The sequence below is a fragment of the Diabrotica virgifera genome, chromosome 8 (genome assembly GCF_917563875.1).
Source record: "Diabrotica virgifera virgifera chromosome 8, PGI_DIABVI_V3a".
Lineage (NCBI taxonomy): Eukaryota > Metazoa > Arthropoda > Insecta > Coleoptera > Chrysomelidae > Diabrotica > Diabrotica virgifera.
The window spans coordinates 44,322,435-44,339,266 of NC_065450.1; the positions used below are offsets into that span (position 1 = coordinate 44,322,435).

Here is a 16,832-nt window from a genome sequence, read left to right on the forward strand (position 1 = left end):
TTACTTCACAACCATCGTTTTCCATCTTTTGCCGGTTATTAGCGCGCTCATCACTGTTTTAATTTTTTGTGTAAATAAAAATAAAAGTTGTCTTATTTCTTATCATTTTTTTCATTATTTATTACTATTATTTTATAAAATAATAATACTTTGTATCAAATAAGCATGGTTTAAACCAAATTAACCTGTTTTAAACAAAAAAACCTGTCATTTTTGGGTTTTATTTGAAAAAAACCTTGGTTTTTGACAACCCTTTACCCAAGTAGGGCTTATGTTAACCATTTCCTCAAATATTTCTCCCATGCATGTGAAGGAAATTGGTCTATAGTTTGTTTATTGTGTATTGTCTTTATCTTTGTTGGTATAAAGACAAAAACAGCAATTTTCTAGAAAAACGTTTTATCTTTAATCAGGATCATAAAGGATTAGTAATAAAAATACAGGATCACTAGACCAGACATTTATTATTACTTGAAAATCATTAAAAACTAAACACAGTCAACATCAAATGAAAAACACAATATCTGAGAACTAATGTATTTATGGAAAGGCACAATTATAAAATTATTGTACAAAATTGCTAACTGCTAGCTGCTAGCAATCCTGAATGGGCACATGCTGTTAAAAATTCCGTGATTTAAATAAAAGCGCGACATCTGACATTTACGTAGATTAAAATTATCACCTCTAAGGTACATTAGAACCCGTGGACCTTTAACTGGTCAGGTTTTGCCAATCCTGCTTTCGTCAGCCACTGGCAAATGTTTTCTCTTTGATCACCTTGCAACTGTAGGACTTCGCCGTATTCAGGGTGTTCGATTACTGTTCCATTACATGCAAATTCCTAAAACAGTAAAGAAAATGTTACAAATATCATATTTGGAAAAAATATCTGTAAGTACACATTAATAATAAAGTATTATAAAGTTTTATACATAAATTATAAATTAACCAAAGATAAAAGCCAATGAGACAGGAAACTGAAGGTACACTATTACTTTCTAGTAGTTAAATCATTCGCGAGCATAACTGTATATGCAGACAGTTACAAAGGGAAATTATTGTGTGCATATGCAGTCGAGTCAGTGAATGGGTTAATTATATTTTTTATTGTCCTGTTTTTTTCTTACATTGTCTCTATTTTGATGTTTTCGCCCTGTGTTAATATCTCAATCTCTTCTTAGTAATATATCATCATTCATCCTCAATACATGACCAGCCCATCAAAGTATATGGAGTATAATGAATCCTGGAGGTGTTAATGGAATGCTACACTGAAACAGTGTTGTTACTGCTGATAGTTTCATATTTGCTTCACTTCGTATCAGCATCCATTGTAATATTTTCTTTGTTGTGATATAGAACAATGTTCTATGTGAGCAAATTAATTATTGCAGACTGCGAATAATATTACAAGACTTTACTTTATGCATCCTTGTCTATCATATTACACTCATAAAGGTTCCTTTTTTCAAAATAATAAATTATAACATATTTTCTTCCATTTGTTGACAAAATCTGGTTTGGCGTTTACAACATTGTTCCAGCATAGCATTCATTTGAATAATTAGCAAAGTTCATTGCTATATCTATATAAATTTCCATATTCTATTTTGGTTCCATCAGCCCAAAGATATTCATAGAATTTTTCTTTAAAAAATTTCTCATTGTTTTGTATTTTCTATAACATTCATAAGTTTTAGAACAGAATATGAAAGTAAGCGAGAAATAGGTTTTGTTGTCCTCCATGTATTATTTCTTAATCTGAATTTTTGAATTACAATTTAATTATGAGTTTTATTTGATATGTGAAGCTCCTCACTGCCTTAACACTGCTTTATCTATACTATTGATTTTGTTTATATTTTTTCCTGTTCTTGTGTGTTAATCTTTTGTCTTTTGTATGTTTATTTCTAGTCCAATCTCCTTGATCACACCTCAATTGTGAATATATTTACTGTTAATATCATTTAGTGCAGTATACTAATGTTTTTAATTCTGAATTCCATCAAAATGCATTGATGTTCTTGAAATTTTAAGAGTAAGTAGGGAATACCTAACAAGTAAGATCTACCCTATACTGAATTGTAATTTTACCTTAGAGGTAGAATCCACCCCAAATGGGGGTTTGGAAAAATATATTCTAAGCAAAAAATGTTCTTTAGAGTCTCTTTGAAAAATCAATACTTGAAGACCTATTCCTGATTAAAAATTTCAATTTTTCTTTGTTTTCAACCAATTTTTCGCAAATAACTCAACTACATTTTATAAAAAATGCTATAAATGGATAAAATTAAGCTTATAACAAATCAAAAAGTTTTTTTTTTGTAATTTTTGCTGCCTAATACAGAGTTATAACTCATTGAAGGTGACAATTTTGAATTTAACAAAGTAATTCAAGATACAATAATAGAAAAACAGTTAATTTTACTAGAAAAATTCATTACATATTTGTTAATAGTCTCCCCTTTATACTATTAACACGTTAATCGCCATGACACCCGACATTTGGGTTTCAGATGCTGTGGTCATATATGCCCCGACACCCATAGGGCAACCTTCACTGCTAGCGTTAACATCAAAGCCTGTAACCCAACTGCAGTGCTTCGAAACACATTTATCTATATGAAAGTGTTTACAGAGGGGCCTGGCAGGCAATACTAGTGAATGATACTTTTTATGTGTTTACTATGATTAAAAATTTTTGAAAAAAGTTATAAGGATTTATGAAAAAATATTTTAATTTTAATTAAATAATGCAAACAGTTTTTATTAATTATACAGAATAATGGTGAACATCAAAAAAACAAAAATTATTACATGCATCACATGAAAATTTTGATTTTGGTCCCTTCTTCTGAACAGTTTTTCTGCCTTCTTCAGCGCTTATTTTCGCGTAATTTTCTACACATTTTCGACGATCTTTTGAAGCAACTTCATGTGAAATATGCTTTCTGTTATCATTTTCCGGCACTCTCCGGACATCTACTTCATCGATTTGTAACATACTTACAGCAATGCCCTGTCTAAAATCCGTTAGTGAAATTTTAGCATTTGTCACCGTTTTGTATATGTATTATAAAAGTGTTTACTACTGCTGAGCCAAGTAATATTGCAAATGCAAGTTTTCTATATCACTTAATCCCTTTAAGCAAAGGGGAATAATATCATTTCAACTGATCGGATAGATCTATGAATGACTTACATGAATTATAGTCAACCATAAGAGATGGATTTTCTAGGTCCGTTCCTCTTCTTGTATATTTAGTGGTTGTGTCAGTATGAATAGTGCTTAGGCAAACAATATCATGTTTATTCTGCCATTTTAAAACACATACTTCTGTATTACTTTCCTTTGAGTAAAGGTGTCTACTTGTTTTTTGATTTTTCTACTTTTCCTTATAGTACCGACAAGTTTCAACGAATGGATTGTAGAGTAAATAAAACATCTGCAATTTTAGCACACACACTTGTTAGAATTCGAAAAAAATGACAACCGAATATTCAGGTTTCGCGGCGCTCGGTCGTCAGAAGATCTGAAACCCATAAGTAGGGCGTCATTTTCAAAACACATTTTTAGAGATTTTTTTTAACCTAGCACTTTATAACAGCCAGTATATCATATCCAGTGTAAAAACCTAATGATTTACTAGAAAAACTAAGTTGGGCCTGGGGGTGGGATATTTTTCGCTTCATTTGGGCGATTAACGTGTTAATGCTGCTTCGGAATTATAGCACAGTAGTCTGCTATTTCTTGGGCCTACGGTATACAAGGAAGGTAACAGGGCCAGTGCCAGAAATTGTCACCAATGAGTTATAACTCGGGTTTGTATTAGGCTTACAACAAAAATAAAAACACAATACCTTTGATAACTTATGAACTGCATTTTATCTATTAACAGTTTTTTTTATAAGAAATGTAAAGTTTCTGAGTTATTCGTGAAAAATCAATTGAAAACATAAGAAAAATTGAAATTTTCAGTAACGAAAAACTTTACAAGTATGTATTGATTTTTTGAAAATAAAACATTTTTTGCTTAGAAAATATTTTTTTAACAACAAGAATATTTTCCTTATAAAGCTTCCAATTCCATAGTTGAGGTAGATTCCACCCTCAAGGAAAAAGCACTCTTCGGCCTAGGGTAGATTTTGCAGTTGATGTTACTTCCAAAATTTTATTAAAATCATTGACTGTTGATGGAGATCAGAGGTTATACCTTATTTTTACCGTATCACATTTGACTAATTGTGGAGATGGCGAGTTGTACTAATTTGTTTGTTATTATTATTGGTACTTCTCACATTCAGCGGTCTTATGATATAATCAAAAGCTAGATTGAATAGTGTACGAGCCAGCCCATCACCTTTTTTTAGCCCTTAACTATACAGGGTGATTGATTAGTAGGGTAAAGCTCCGTAGATCCGCTATAGTAATAGATAGCAATAAAAGTTAGTAACAAAAATTTTAGCCACCTTTGAGCTTCACATTACAAAATTAGTTAGAATGTTACAGGGTGTTCAACACAGTGGCAGACCAAACTTATGTTTTTTTAAATAGAACACCCTATATTTTATTTTAAATTCGAAATCCTGTTAACTTCTCCATCACAAAAATATAAAGGTTTGTAATGTTATACAGGGTATTTACAAAGTTATAACCAATTTTGTATGAAAATCGTAACAAGTTCAACCCCCTGTATAAATAAAAATAAGCACAACAGCACTGGTTTAATAATGCCATATTTTTTTATTTATTGTCAAAATTTTTAAGAATTATTGATATTGCTAATTTTCTTTATATCAAATACAGGGTGAGTCAAAACGCAAGTACATTATTTTCTCAGTAATGTTAAATGGAACATTAATGTATTTTATATCCTTATTGAAAAGTACCATTAACATACTTTAATTTTTATATAACATTCCCTATGCCCAAATTTATTAGTTTTCGAGATATTTTCATTTTTCAGAGCAAATTATTTTAGATGTTTAAATTTATCTAAATTTTAAGTAAGCCATGACTGAATTGACAATTGAAGATTACCGATTATCAATCCGGTAATCAATGTAACACTGCAGCAAATAAAGAAATAAAAATAATTTATTAGTAATACATTTTACAAACAAAAACACAACCACTACATGCAACATTTTTGAAACAATTAAAAACTATCTTTTTATGTATATGCAACAAATAAACAAAGAAAATTAGTAATAAATTTTACAAAAAAAAAACACACAAACACAAAATACAATATTTTGTGAAGAACAATTAAACACTACTTTTGTATGTAAATGTAACAATGTAACAAATAAAGAACGAAACATAATTTATCAGTAATACATTTTGCAAAAAAACATGTTTGGAAAAATTAGAAGCTGCTTTTAATAAAATATTTTTAATAATTAATTACATAAGGTGTTCAAAATTATCTCCTAACACATTTATATGTAAGCCTAAAAACGATCATTGAATGAGCTACTTACACTACGGAGCATTTGTAAATTAACACATCGAAATACTCTTTATATTCTATTTTTCATCTTGTTTTCATCCCTTGTTGTTGGAGGTATTTTATAAACTTCATTATTAACGTAACCCCAAAAAAATCAGTCCAGTTTATTAAATTCTGGTGATTTGGGTGGCCACGCTACTGGTCCATTGAAAAATGAAAATATCTTGAAAACTAATAAATTTAGACATAGGGAATGTTATCTAAAAATTAAAGTACGGTAATGGTACTTTTCAATAGTGATATAAAATACAGGGTGTTCCATTTAAAATTACTGAGAAAATAATGTACTTGCGTTTTGACTCACCCTGTATTTGATATAAAGAAAATTAGCAATATCGACCATTCTTGAAAATTTTGACAATACGTTAAAAAATATGGCATTAATAAACCATTGTTGTTTTGCTTATTTTTATTTATACAGGGAGTTGAACTTGTTACGATTTTCATGTAAAATTGGTTATAACTTTGTAAATACCCTGTATAACATAACAAACCTTTATATTTTTGTGATGGAGAAGTTAACAGGATTTCGAATTTAAAATAAAATATAAAGTGTTCCATTTAAAAAAACATAAGTTTGGTCTGCCACTGTGTTATCGAACACCCTGTAACATTCTAACTAATTTTGTAATGTGAAGCTCAAAGGTGGCTAAAATTTTTGTTATTAACTTTTATTGCTATCTATTACTATAGGGAGCTATTGAGCTTTACCATACTAATCAATCACCCTGTATGAGGAAAAGAAAGAAACGAAAGGCAGAATTTACAAAACAACCAATAATGATAATGAAACGACCAATAATGAGATAAGCAGCAGGAAAACAACTTGATAGAGAGAACAAAAACAATGCTACAAACAGCAGATATGAAAATGGATGGTAAGAATGGGACATAGCTAGAAGTACAGATATAATAATGGAGATGCAAGGTGAACATTAATAACTGGGTAAGAAATAGAAAAGTACAAAGCAGCAACCACATAATCCTAACTACTAGGCCAGGTCCTGGAAGTACTTGAGTATGCAAAACCTGAGGACCAGCAACTATGTTCGGATTCTTTTACCTGAGACCTTGAACAATGAAAAACTGAATCTTGGCCAAAGGTGCGATGGTGCCTTGTTACCAACTCCCACCGCCCTATGTTACAGGCAGATAAAAAGCAATATTTCGCAAAAAACATTTTTTTTGTATTTTTTGGGTCACTCTAAGCAAAAAATGTTGTAAGTTTTTTCGAAAAATGCATAGTTTTTGAGATAAACGCGGTAAAACTTAAAATTGCAATTTTTGAACCCGAATATCTTTAGATTAAAAAATAAAATAGCAATTCTGCGTGCAGCATTTGAAAGTTCAAAGTTAAACAAAGCTATAAGCAAACAGTGTTTGAGGGTTTTGTCGCATGTCCACACCGCACCAAGGATTAAAACCGAACGGAACCGACCAGGTAGGACATCCTTGGTGCGGTGCGGACATGCGCCAAAACCATCAAACCCTGTTTATTTATAGCTTTGTTTAACAAGAAAAAAATTAATTTTTAGCAATGCAAATAATCAAAACCGGTATAATTTGACTTGAACTTTCAAATGCTGAAAGCAGAATTGCTATTTTATTTTTTAATCAAGTTATTCAGGTTCAAAAATTGCCATTTTTCGATTTTTTTAACCACGTTTATCTCGAAAACCATGCATTTTACAAAAAAAACTTATAAGAACATTTTTTGCTTAGAATGACCCAAAATAATACAAAAAAACAATGTTTTTTTGCGAAAAATCGCTTTTTGTCTGCTCATAACATAGCGAGGGGGGTAACAAGGCACCATCGCACAGTGGTTCCAAATGCTGAAAACGTGGTCATGAGGCGAAAAAGAAGTCCCTATTTAGGGATTTTCATGTTTACAGTTGTTTTCTCATACTATCGTAGAATCCTAATACGCAGGTATGAGGATCAGACTGGATGTATTCTGGTTCACAACTCAGGAACAAGTGAGCCATGTCCGGGGTTATTTTGACCGGCAGAGAAAGTGAAAAAGAACGCGTATATTGAAAACGCTGTAAAACGTTTTGTAGTTTATCAATTTTATCGTTGTAAAGCAGATTCTTCTTTTTTTAAGTATATACTAATGTAAGATGTAAGTTAAATAAACATTTATTAACAATAAATGCCTTAAATTTGTTAATGCATAAATAGTGAAAATATACTTGAAATAATTAAAATTTTGTAAAGATGCATTCAAAAAGTACAAAATTCTGCATAATTCTGCGACTAATGTTTATTAATCTTAAAATATATAGTAATGAGATCCATAATCACTTTGGTTTAGCTGCCTATGCATGGCTGGCAGTTGTTTAAATACAAAAGTGGGAAATAACGTATATTACATGATTCTGGCGATTGTTGAGTACGTATGGGCAGTTGTTCATAAGTAATAGGTTCTGAATATTGTCCTTCATAAAGAAAATGTATTGGTAATCAGCAGTTTCAAAAATCCCTTATAATATAAAATTTTAAACAAAAATGCGGTTAAAATAAAATTTTAGAATTTATTTTGTCCATATTGGATCCGCCATTTTGTTTAAAAAAAAGTAATGTTAGATTTGTAATCAGCGACCTTAATGTACCAAATTTGACAAAAAATTTTACTTTTTGATTGATATTTTCAATTTCTTTCCGCCATGTTGGATCTGCCATTTTGTTTTTCAGAAAATATAATGTCAGATTCGTAATCAGCGATGCCAAAAACCCTTAGGAACGAAAGTAATTCCAAAATGTATAAACAATATACGCTTTTAAAGGTTCATGACCACGTTTAAGGCATTTGGAACCACTGTGCGTCGGCCAAGATTCAGTTTTTCATTGTTCAAGGTCTCAGGTAAAAGAATCCGAACATAGTTGCCGGTCTTCAGTTGCCGACACATTGGAAAAAAAAAAGACGGTCATGTCTACACAATAAAAAAGAATTATTTGAAAGATTTTTCAGTTGAAACTTTTTTCCAATGTAACCAATCGCATTCTTGACCTGTGCTTGGTGGTGTGAACAGCGCTTGGCTTCACATACTACGAATACGAGGTCTTTCTAAGTATTAACGTACCTAACCTACCCCAAATTGTTTTTGTCTGGGTAAGTTGAGCATTAGCTTAATCATTTGAATACTTCTCTTTCTTTTTTATAGGCTTAATTTGATATTTTTTTATTTTTCTTTTTTATATATTGTTTATTACAAAGCTTGCACTGACTGGCTTTTTGAATTATGAGTAACGAACAGGGGGGTACTTCCCCCCTCAAACCCGCCGAGAACATAGTTTTAGATTCCACATCAAATATTAATAACGATATTTCTAACTCCCATAGCCTATCTCAGAAAACCCATCAGGAACAAAAAATTATCAACCTCTATTCCGAAAAAGATAATTGCCCTTTTTTTGTGTATCTAGAATCAACAAACATACCTGATACGAAAGTAGGTTCGTTTAATGGGATTAAAATTGCTAGAGATATTTTCAATTTAAAATTAAAAGATATTCGAAAAATACATAGTAAAGGCCTGAATAGAATTGCAATTGACTTTATTAATTTTGAATCAGCTAATCAATTTCTAAATAATAAAACTTTGTTAGACAAGGGTTATAAAATTTATATTCCCTTTAATTTTGTTACTTGTAAGGGTACAAATTGATCTCGAGATTGGTGACAAAGAATTGTTGCATTGTTGCAGTACAGGCTCTGACATCGAAATACCAAACGTTAGAAGACTCAATAGGAAGATATTCAAGAATGACATAGTCACGTACGAACCAACAGGCACAGTACTCTTTACTTTTAAAGGTGTAATAATGCCTAAAACGGTAAACTTTTATGGCATGCCGAAACTAGTTAACATCTACGTAGCACCAGTTACACAGTGCTTCAACTGTTTAAGGTTCGGGCACACAAAAACAATCTGTAAGAGTAAAGATCGTTGCATTAACTGTGGTGAACTTGCCCATACTGAAGCATGTAAAGTCAGATGCTTCTTCTGCAAGGGACCCCACAAAGCCACTGATAAGAACTGCCCTGAATTTCTGAGGCAAAAAAACATTAAAGAATTAATGGCATACGAAAATATGACTTTCTACGATGCCAATGAAGCAGTCACAAAGACATGTAGAAAAAGATAAGTTTATTATGTATGCCAGTGACTTCCCAGTTCTTAGGAATAGGAAGTCCAATAATATCCCAAACAATAACGTTAGCATCAACGACTCTGTCACGCTCTTCCAAAGAAGAACTCATAACTTCAAATCCTCCACTACCAAACGCCCATTTCAACAGGTGGTCTCTAACTCAACAAAAGAAGAGTCATTCAAAAAGGGTATGACAAGAAAGCTCATGAAGAAAACCTCTTTCTCCTTAATTCACGCCCCGAAAAATCAACATACTCTCCCTCCCAACAACAAGCCTCAACATCATATAACACAAATACAGAAAAATCCTCATCAAACTCTCGACAAAACTTAGCCTGGCATCCCAGTGCATTGCAACATATTCAACATTCTGACTCAGATACCTTATATAATACCAGAAACGCTTGTCTACATTTTCTCAATAATGCGACATTGGATAATTTAAATATTCTCAAAAATATATTATCCCAGACAAACTTGGACTATATGGACCAAGATTCAAGCTCAGACTTTGACTCTTTATAACTACCTATACACCACAATGTCTCACAACCCAAAACTAAAAATAATACAATGGAATATCAGAAGTGTTAATGCAAATAGGGATAACCTGATTAGTCTAATATTCGAAATGGATCCAGATATCATATTCATCAATGAAACATGGCTTAAGCATGATGCCAGATTTTCTTTAAACTTTTATAACATCATCCGACAATACAGGGATGATGGATTTGGTGGGGTGGCAACATGCATTAAGAAATCCATAAGGTTTTCGACAATCAAAAAATTCAATTCACCTCTAGTTCAATACATAATAATTAGTATCAGTAACCTATACCTTATAAATATATATTCTAGTTCTAATATGGCAATCACTGGCACTTTACTAAACGAAATGGTAGAAGGTATACCCTTAAATAATCTGATCATTATGGGGGATTTGAACTCACACCATCCCGCTTGGGATAAAGGGGTATGCAATAGAGGTGGTAAAGTTATTTTTGATTTTTCCTTTGATAATGACCTTAGTGTTGACTAATGACTAATAAGAACATCAGTGCAATAGATCTTTCAATTGTGAGCAACAGTATGTGTTTGTCTTCCGAGTGGGGTGTTATCCAAGACTGCAGTAACAGTAACCACTTTCCCACATACATTAAATTAAATATAGAGGACCTTAATGGAATATAAAGGCACTTACTTAAACCATACAAAACAAGAAACACTAAAAAAGCTGACTGGAATACCTATTACAAGAACATATTATTAAACAAGCAAAACCTGTCAGAAATCAAAGACTATAAAGACTTCCTTACAGTCATTAACACAGCGGCAGATAAAGCAATCCCTTTCAAAAATTGTGGGGTACAGGGTAGACCCAGGAATCCATGGTGGGACGAAGAGTGTTCCTTATGGATCAAAATACGAAAAGAAGCAATCTCTAATTTTAATAATTCCCCCTCTATAGAAAATTTCATCGAAACAAAACGTATAATCGCTATGACTAGGAGGAACTTAAAAGCAAAAAAGAAATACAAATTTAAAAACTTTTGTGAATCCTTAAACAGAGGATCCAATATCACTTACGTTTGGAATAAAATTAAAAATTTTTCCAATTATCACAATAATAAAGTTGTCCATAATCCGCTAGATAATATTAAATTAGAAATATTAGATAAAATGTCTTCAGTAAACATTGATCCCAATTTTAATATGTCATATGATAACCAAGAAGTTGCTCCCTTTTCAATCCATGAGTATAATTTGGCGTTAAATAATAAAAAAGATTCTACGCCAGGTATCGATGACATATCTTACTTAATGTTAAGAAACCTCCCATTGGTGGCCAAAAACACATTGTTAAGAATTTACAACCTTTGTTTGAGTGGGGGACCTGTTCCTGTGGAATGGAAAAAATTTAATGTAATTTAAAGCCTCAAAAAAATCCTACTTTGTCTGAGAGTTTCAGACCAATAGTCCTATCATCCTGTGTACTTAAAACACTCGAAATTATAATTAAAAATCGTCTGGATTGGTTTATGGAACATTGGATTAGTTTACATTATTTAAAATTAATCAGGTTTCAGGAAAGGTAGAGGGACATATGATAATTTATCTCTTTTACACTCTACGATTTTAGAAGCATTTGAATCTTCCCAAACGGTATTAGCCATTTTTCTAGATATTAAATCAGCCTAAAAATCCAAAAATCTAAACCTCCCCTTGGCTTTAATCAAACTTATCCTTAAAATCCTACAAAATAGACTCTTATATTCAAGAGCTGATGACAGCAATTTTTTGGGACAATACCAAACTTCTAAGGGGCTACCTCAAGGCTCTCCCTTAAGCACCATTCTTCTTAACATATACATTCATGTCCTTTTCTATTTATTCTCTAACGAAGTGAAAATATGTGGGTATGCAGATGATTTAGTGTTGTGTATTAGCGGTAAAGACATTCATAGTATGACAAAAATAAGATCATCCCAGAAATTACAAACACTCAAAATTGGCTAGAAGCTCATGGGTTGTCTATTTCAATTGATAAATGTGAAGCTGTGTGGTTCACAAAAGGTCAACGCAAAACAAACCCTCCTATAATCTCTCTTAATAATAACAATAACATTCCCTTCAAAAATCAGGTTAAATTCTTGGGCATCACTTTTCATAAAAACTTGAAATGGGACCCTCACATAGACAAAATTGTACTTAAAGCAAAGAAAAATATCAACATATTGAGAGCATTATGTGGAGTTTGGTGGGGTGCAGACCCCAAGATTCTAATTATGGTCTTTAATGCTTTGATTAGGTCTCATATGGATTATGGTTCCTTTCTGTTTCGCCCAATTACACAGAAATGTAGCAATAACCTAAATAAAGTATTTTTCGAAGGGCTTAGAGTCTGCCTGGGATGCATGAAATCTACTCCTCGCTTAGCAATCTTAGCTGAATCTGCTCAGATTGACCTGGAACATAGAAGTCTAATACTAGCGTCTAAATTCATATCTAAAATTATCAAAATTAACAATCATCCAGTAATAAAGACGCTTCTTAACCCTTAAACGCCCAAGGGTGGGTAAAAAGTGTCCACCTAATGCGTATTTCCTTGTAACATATTTATTACGTGTTTAAAAATTTTCCAAAAATTATTTATTGTTAAAAAGACAGCCTTTTATCGAATGTTAAATTGGTTCTACCGATATTTTTGAAAATAAAAGTAATATCTTGAGTTAAATATGGGTAGGCATAAAAAGTACACACTTTGTAAAACTTGTAACTAAAGGTTTTTATTTAATTTCTCGTTGGTAGGAACATAATTCATATAATTATCGACGTATAATTACATAATCCACATAATTATCCACCAATGAAGAGGCTGAAAGGAAGAATGTGGAGAAAATCGACAAATCTGAATTACTGGCTTTTACTGGTATGTTAATTTTGATGTACATTGTAATTTTGTTGTAAGATTTGTAAATTGTTTATATTAATATTTTAGAAGATGCAGTGTTTATTAAGCATAAGATTCTTAAGCTTAATCCATTTCCAACAACTCTCAATAAATATATCAGCTATTTTCGAGGTGGACATTTTTTACCCACCCTTGGGCGTACATGGAACCTAAAAAAGGTTGGGCGTTTAAGGGTTAATATACGTAGAAAAATCATAAATAAACCAATTTTCCACAAGGCAAACCTCGTACCTCTTCTTGTAATGGCCCTTGAACAGTTTTCCCTTATCAAAACAAAATACACAAACATCCAAACTTTCCTTGTTATGACTTGGATTTCAACACATTAATCAATCCAATACAAACGTTAAACTGTAATCTTAAGAAAAATGAATCATCAATCAAACAAAAATTTTCAATATTCACCCAAAAGTACAATAGGGATTTCTCCTTTGTATATACTGATGCCTCCAAAAGTAATGGGAGAATAGGTTTTGGAGTCAACATTCCCAACTTTAACAAGTTTTCTTCTAGGCTTCCTGGTGAGATATCTATAACAAAAGCCGAAAATGTGGCAATTTACCAAGCAATTAAAATCATAATATCTAAAGACATCAAGAAGGCTATTGTCTTCTCTGACTCTCTAAATGCTATATCTAAATCTCCCTCAAAACAAAAAATCTCATCTCATCAGCATATAAGAAAGGCTTTGACATTTTAATCTCATGGATTCCAGGACATTCTGACATTCCTGGTAATGTAGAAGCTGATTTACTAGCCAAAATAGGGACAGGCTTAAATATTCCGTTGGCTATGTTATTAGACTCCCAAGATATTCTAAACTCCATAAAGGAAAAAATTATTGCTAAATTTAAAATCAATTGGGAAGCCATGCTGTGGAGGAAAAACTACCAGTATATGAGAATGCAAACCTCTTTTTCCTTTAAGGCATGGTTCTCAACCCTAACATTTAAAAACAGAAGACATATCACCACAATAATAAGAATGAGAACAGGTCATTGCTTAACTAAACAACACATTTTTAAAATCAAAATAATAACAGTCCAGCATGTGAATGCGGGGTAGTGGAGGATTTAAACCATATTGTCTTTGAATGTCCCATTAATGTTATTCCCAACATAGATTTATACACAATCTTTATTTCAATGAAATTCAAAACACCAATCTCAATAGATACAATCTTAATATCCCCTAACGAAAGGTCAGTCAGTGCAATCTTACAGTTTCTTGACTATAATAAAATTAATTTGTAATTTATGATGCTCAACTTTAATTTAATATAATTAATATTTTTGCCTTCCAGTTTCTCCCCTGTGGCGTCGAGTTATTGTTTAACCTTCCTATTACAATTTGTTTACAATCTGTGTTTGTGTTCCCTATTTGTATATAACACCTTAACCTCAAATTTAAAAAGTCAGGAAAAACTGCTACCACCTCACGCAAATGTCAGCGGTTCTGATATAGTTTAGAACCAGATTACATCACGGTCGCCAACAAATAGTGCTGGCGAATCACCTCGTAGCGAAGCCATAAAAAAAGAAAAGAAGAATGTAACCAATCAAAAAAATTTTAACAATTTTGTTCTTTGAAAATCACTTCTGTTAAGTTGAAAACAACTCCAAATAAAAATTCCACAAACCTTAAGTATTCCACAAAACTTATGTATTTTTGACCTGTAGGCCAAAACATCAATAATAAAAAATGTTTACTTATTCCATACCCCTCTAACTTATTTCTATTTAGGTCAGTAGGTCAAACTCATGATCAAGACATAATTAATGGTTTATTGAAAAATAAAGGTTAATCATATATCTACGCTTTAACAGTACCATACAAATCAATATCACAAAGAACAATTATGCCTGGTTGCACCAACAGATCTTAAGCTCCAGCTTAGCTAAGCTCTACTTATAGATAGAGCCTCCTTGAGTATCACTTATGTTGCATCATAATTTTAGATTCTTACCTTATTATCAATTATATCTATTATTATATTATGGTATTCTTATTGTTATATATTATAATTATATTATATTAATTCTTATGATATTCTCGACTTAAGCTTAAGATCTGTTGGTGCAACCGGGTATTAGATACCTAATACCATAATATACCAAAATTAATATAAAATTGTATCAGTTCAAAAACGTGAACTTTCAAAACCTATCTTAGAACTTTGAATAGTAATTAAATTAATTTAAGTTCTAAAATTTCACTGTGATTTTTCCCTTAAGAGGTACAAATCAAAGGGTGCGTTTGGACGACCTCAGAGGCTAGGCAACTGAGTAAGCAGTAATGTTCAGGCAACACCACCGAATGTCAGCCACTCTGAGATTTACTAAGTGTTCCCTATTGCTGCTGGATACAACCACTAAGCCGCTTTGTGCTTACAGTCAGCTGCTGAGGTCATCTGAACACACCCAATATCCTACACTGATGATTATTTTGCATCTTCAATACATCCACTAAGAATAAAAACAAACTTAATGCTCTAATATGCTCAAAAAACAAAAATCCTAAAATATTTTACAGCTACCATTCGGGAAATAAGAAATTCACATCAAGAGTTAACAATAAACAATGTAATCCTACAAATAGTTTGGTTTGACATTTACCTTTTTACATGCCCGAACAATTTTCTTCAGGTCATATTCTTTAGAGAGTCCTTGGACAGTAGTCAGAGTTTTGCGACCATTACGTTGTTGTATTCTTATGTGAACAAGGCCGTCTTGAACATCATCATCTGCACCCTTACTTGCATCAGCAAATGGGTCTGAAAAACACAAATTCAATTAACAATCATTGGCAATGTATCATCGGCAAACGAGTAATTTGTTTAAATTGTCATACAAATTTTCATGTTAATTATAATCTTTACAAAAAGGATAAACCTGTTGTGTGAATGTGTGGTTTATTGGGTAAACGTTTCAGTATTAACTCGAGAAAACAGGGTGTAATCAACAACTTCCAAGAAAAATGTGTCATCCCTAAAATTAGTCGCCATTTTGTCTTTAGGAAATTGTCTAATGTTTAAGATGAACACTTCTTTGATTCAAATGTTACTTACCGAATGTGTTTAGATTCTGGATGGACATACGATATTCAAGAAATACTCTGGAAAATAAAAATTACTGCAAACTGCACTAACTTTATAACCAATTTATGGGTTGCAACTTCTTGAAAATTTCAGTCCGCGCAGCAAATTTTACAAATGAGTCAATTTCACAAATGAAAGAAAGAGGAAGAGGACGAAGATTGGGCGATGACGCTACAAGCAGGTGGACAACTTAAAATTTAAATTTGTGGGATATGGGTCAGACCAAAAATTTATCGTAAGAAGTAATCGTTCTGAATATAAAATTATTGATAGCTCGAAGTGTCAATTAAATCTTTAAATAACTATAAACGTTCAAAAGCTTAAATATTCTATACTTTACTGTAAAAATTATTGATTATTTTAAATTTTTTTTGAGTTGGCTATACTTTTTTAGCTGATTTCCGGTAACCTTGAACTACACAGGACACAGCACAATGGACTTCCTAAGTCTTGACGTCACAAAATTGGGAGGAGCTTATATTTGGCTCCAAACAATTTTGTTTATAATGTTAAACACTCATAAGGAATTTTTAATTTATTATTTACGTGGTTTCTGTGACAAAATAAGACTTTTCATTTAGGTATT

General features: G+C 31.9%; 1 protein-coding gene across 1 annotated transcript; it reads right to left on the reverse strand.

Annotated features, from left to right (window-relative positions):
- Nucleotides 1–445: 445 nt before the first annotated feature.
- LOC126889934 (eukaryotic translation initiation factor eIF1) lies at nucleotides 446–16,436 on the reverse strand. The gene is made up of 3 exons (XM_050658678.1): nucleotides 16,217–16,436; nucleotides 15,765–15,922; nucleotides 446–844 (listed from the first exon to the last, which is right to left on the reverse strand). Exons 1-3 carry the CDS (start codon nucleotides 16,242–16,244, stop codon nucleotides 698–700), a joined length of 333 nt encoding a protein of 110 aa, XP_050514635.1. The 5' UTR covers nucleotides 16,245–16,436; the 3' UTR covers nucleotides 446–697.
- Nucleotides 16,437–16,832: the final 396 nt, after the last annotated feature.

What these genes read in the sequence shown, in the direction of transcription:
- LOC126889934 (XM_050658678.1), bottom strand. Translation starts at nt 16,244, where the DNA reads ATGTCCATCCAGAATCTAAACACATTCG. An exon ending in CCAGAATCTAAACACATTCG is followed by an intron (nt 15,923 to 16,216) that starts GTAAGTAACATT and finishes TGTGTTTTTCAG; the next exon opens with ACCCATTTGCTGATGCAAGT. An exon ending in TTGTTCGGGCATGTAAAAAG is followed by an intron (nt 845 to 15,764) that starts GTAAATGTCAAA and finishes TTACTGTTTTAG; the next exon opens with GAATTTGCATGTAATGGAAC.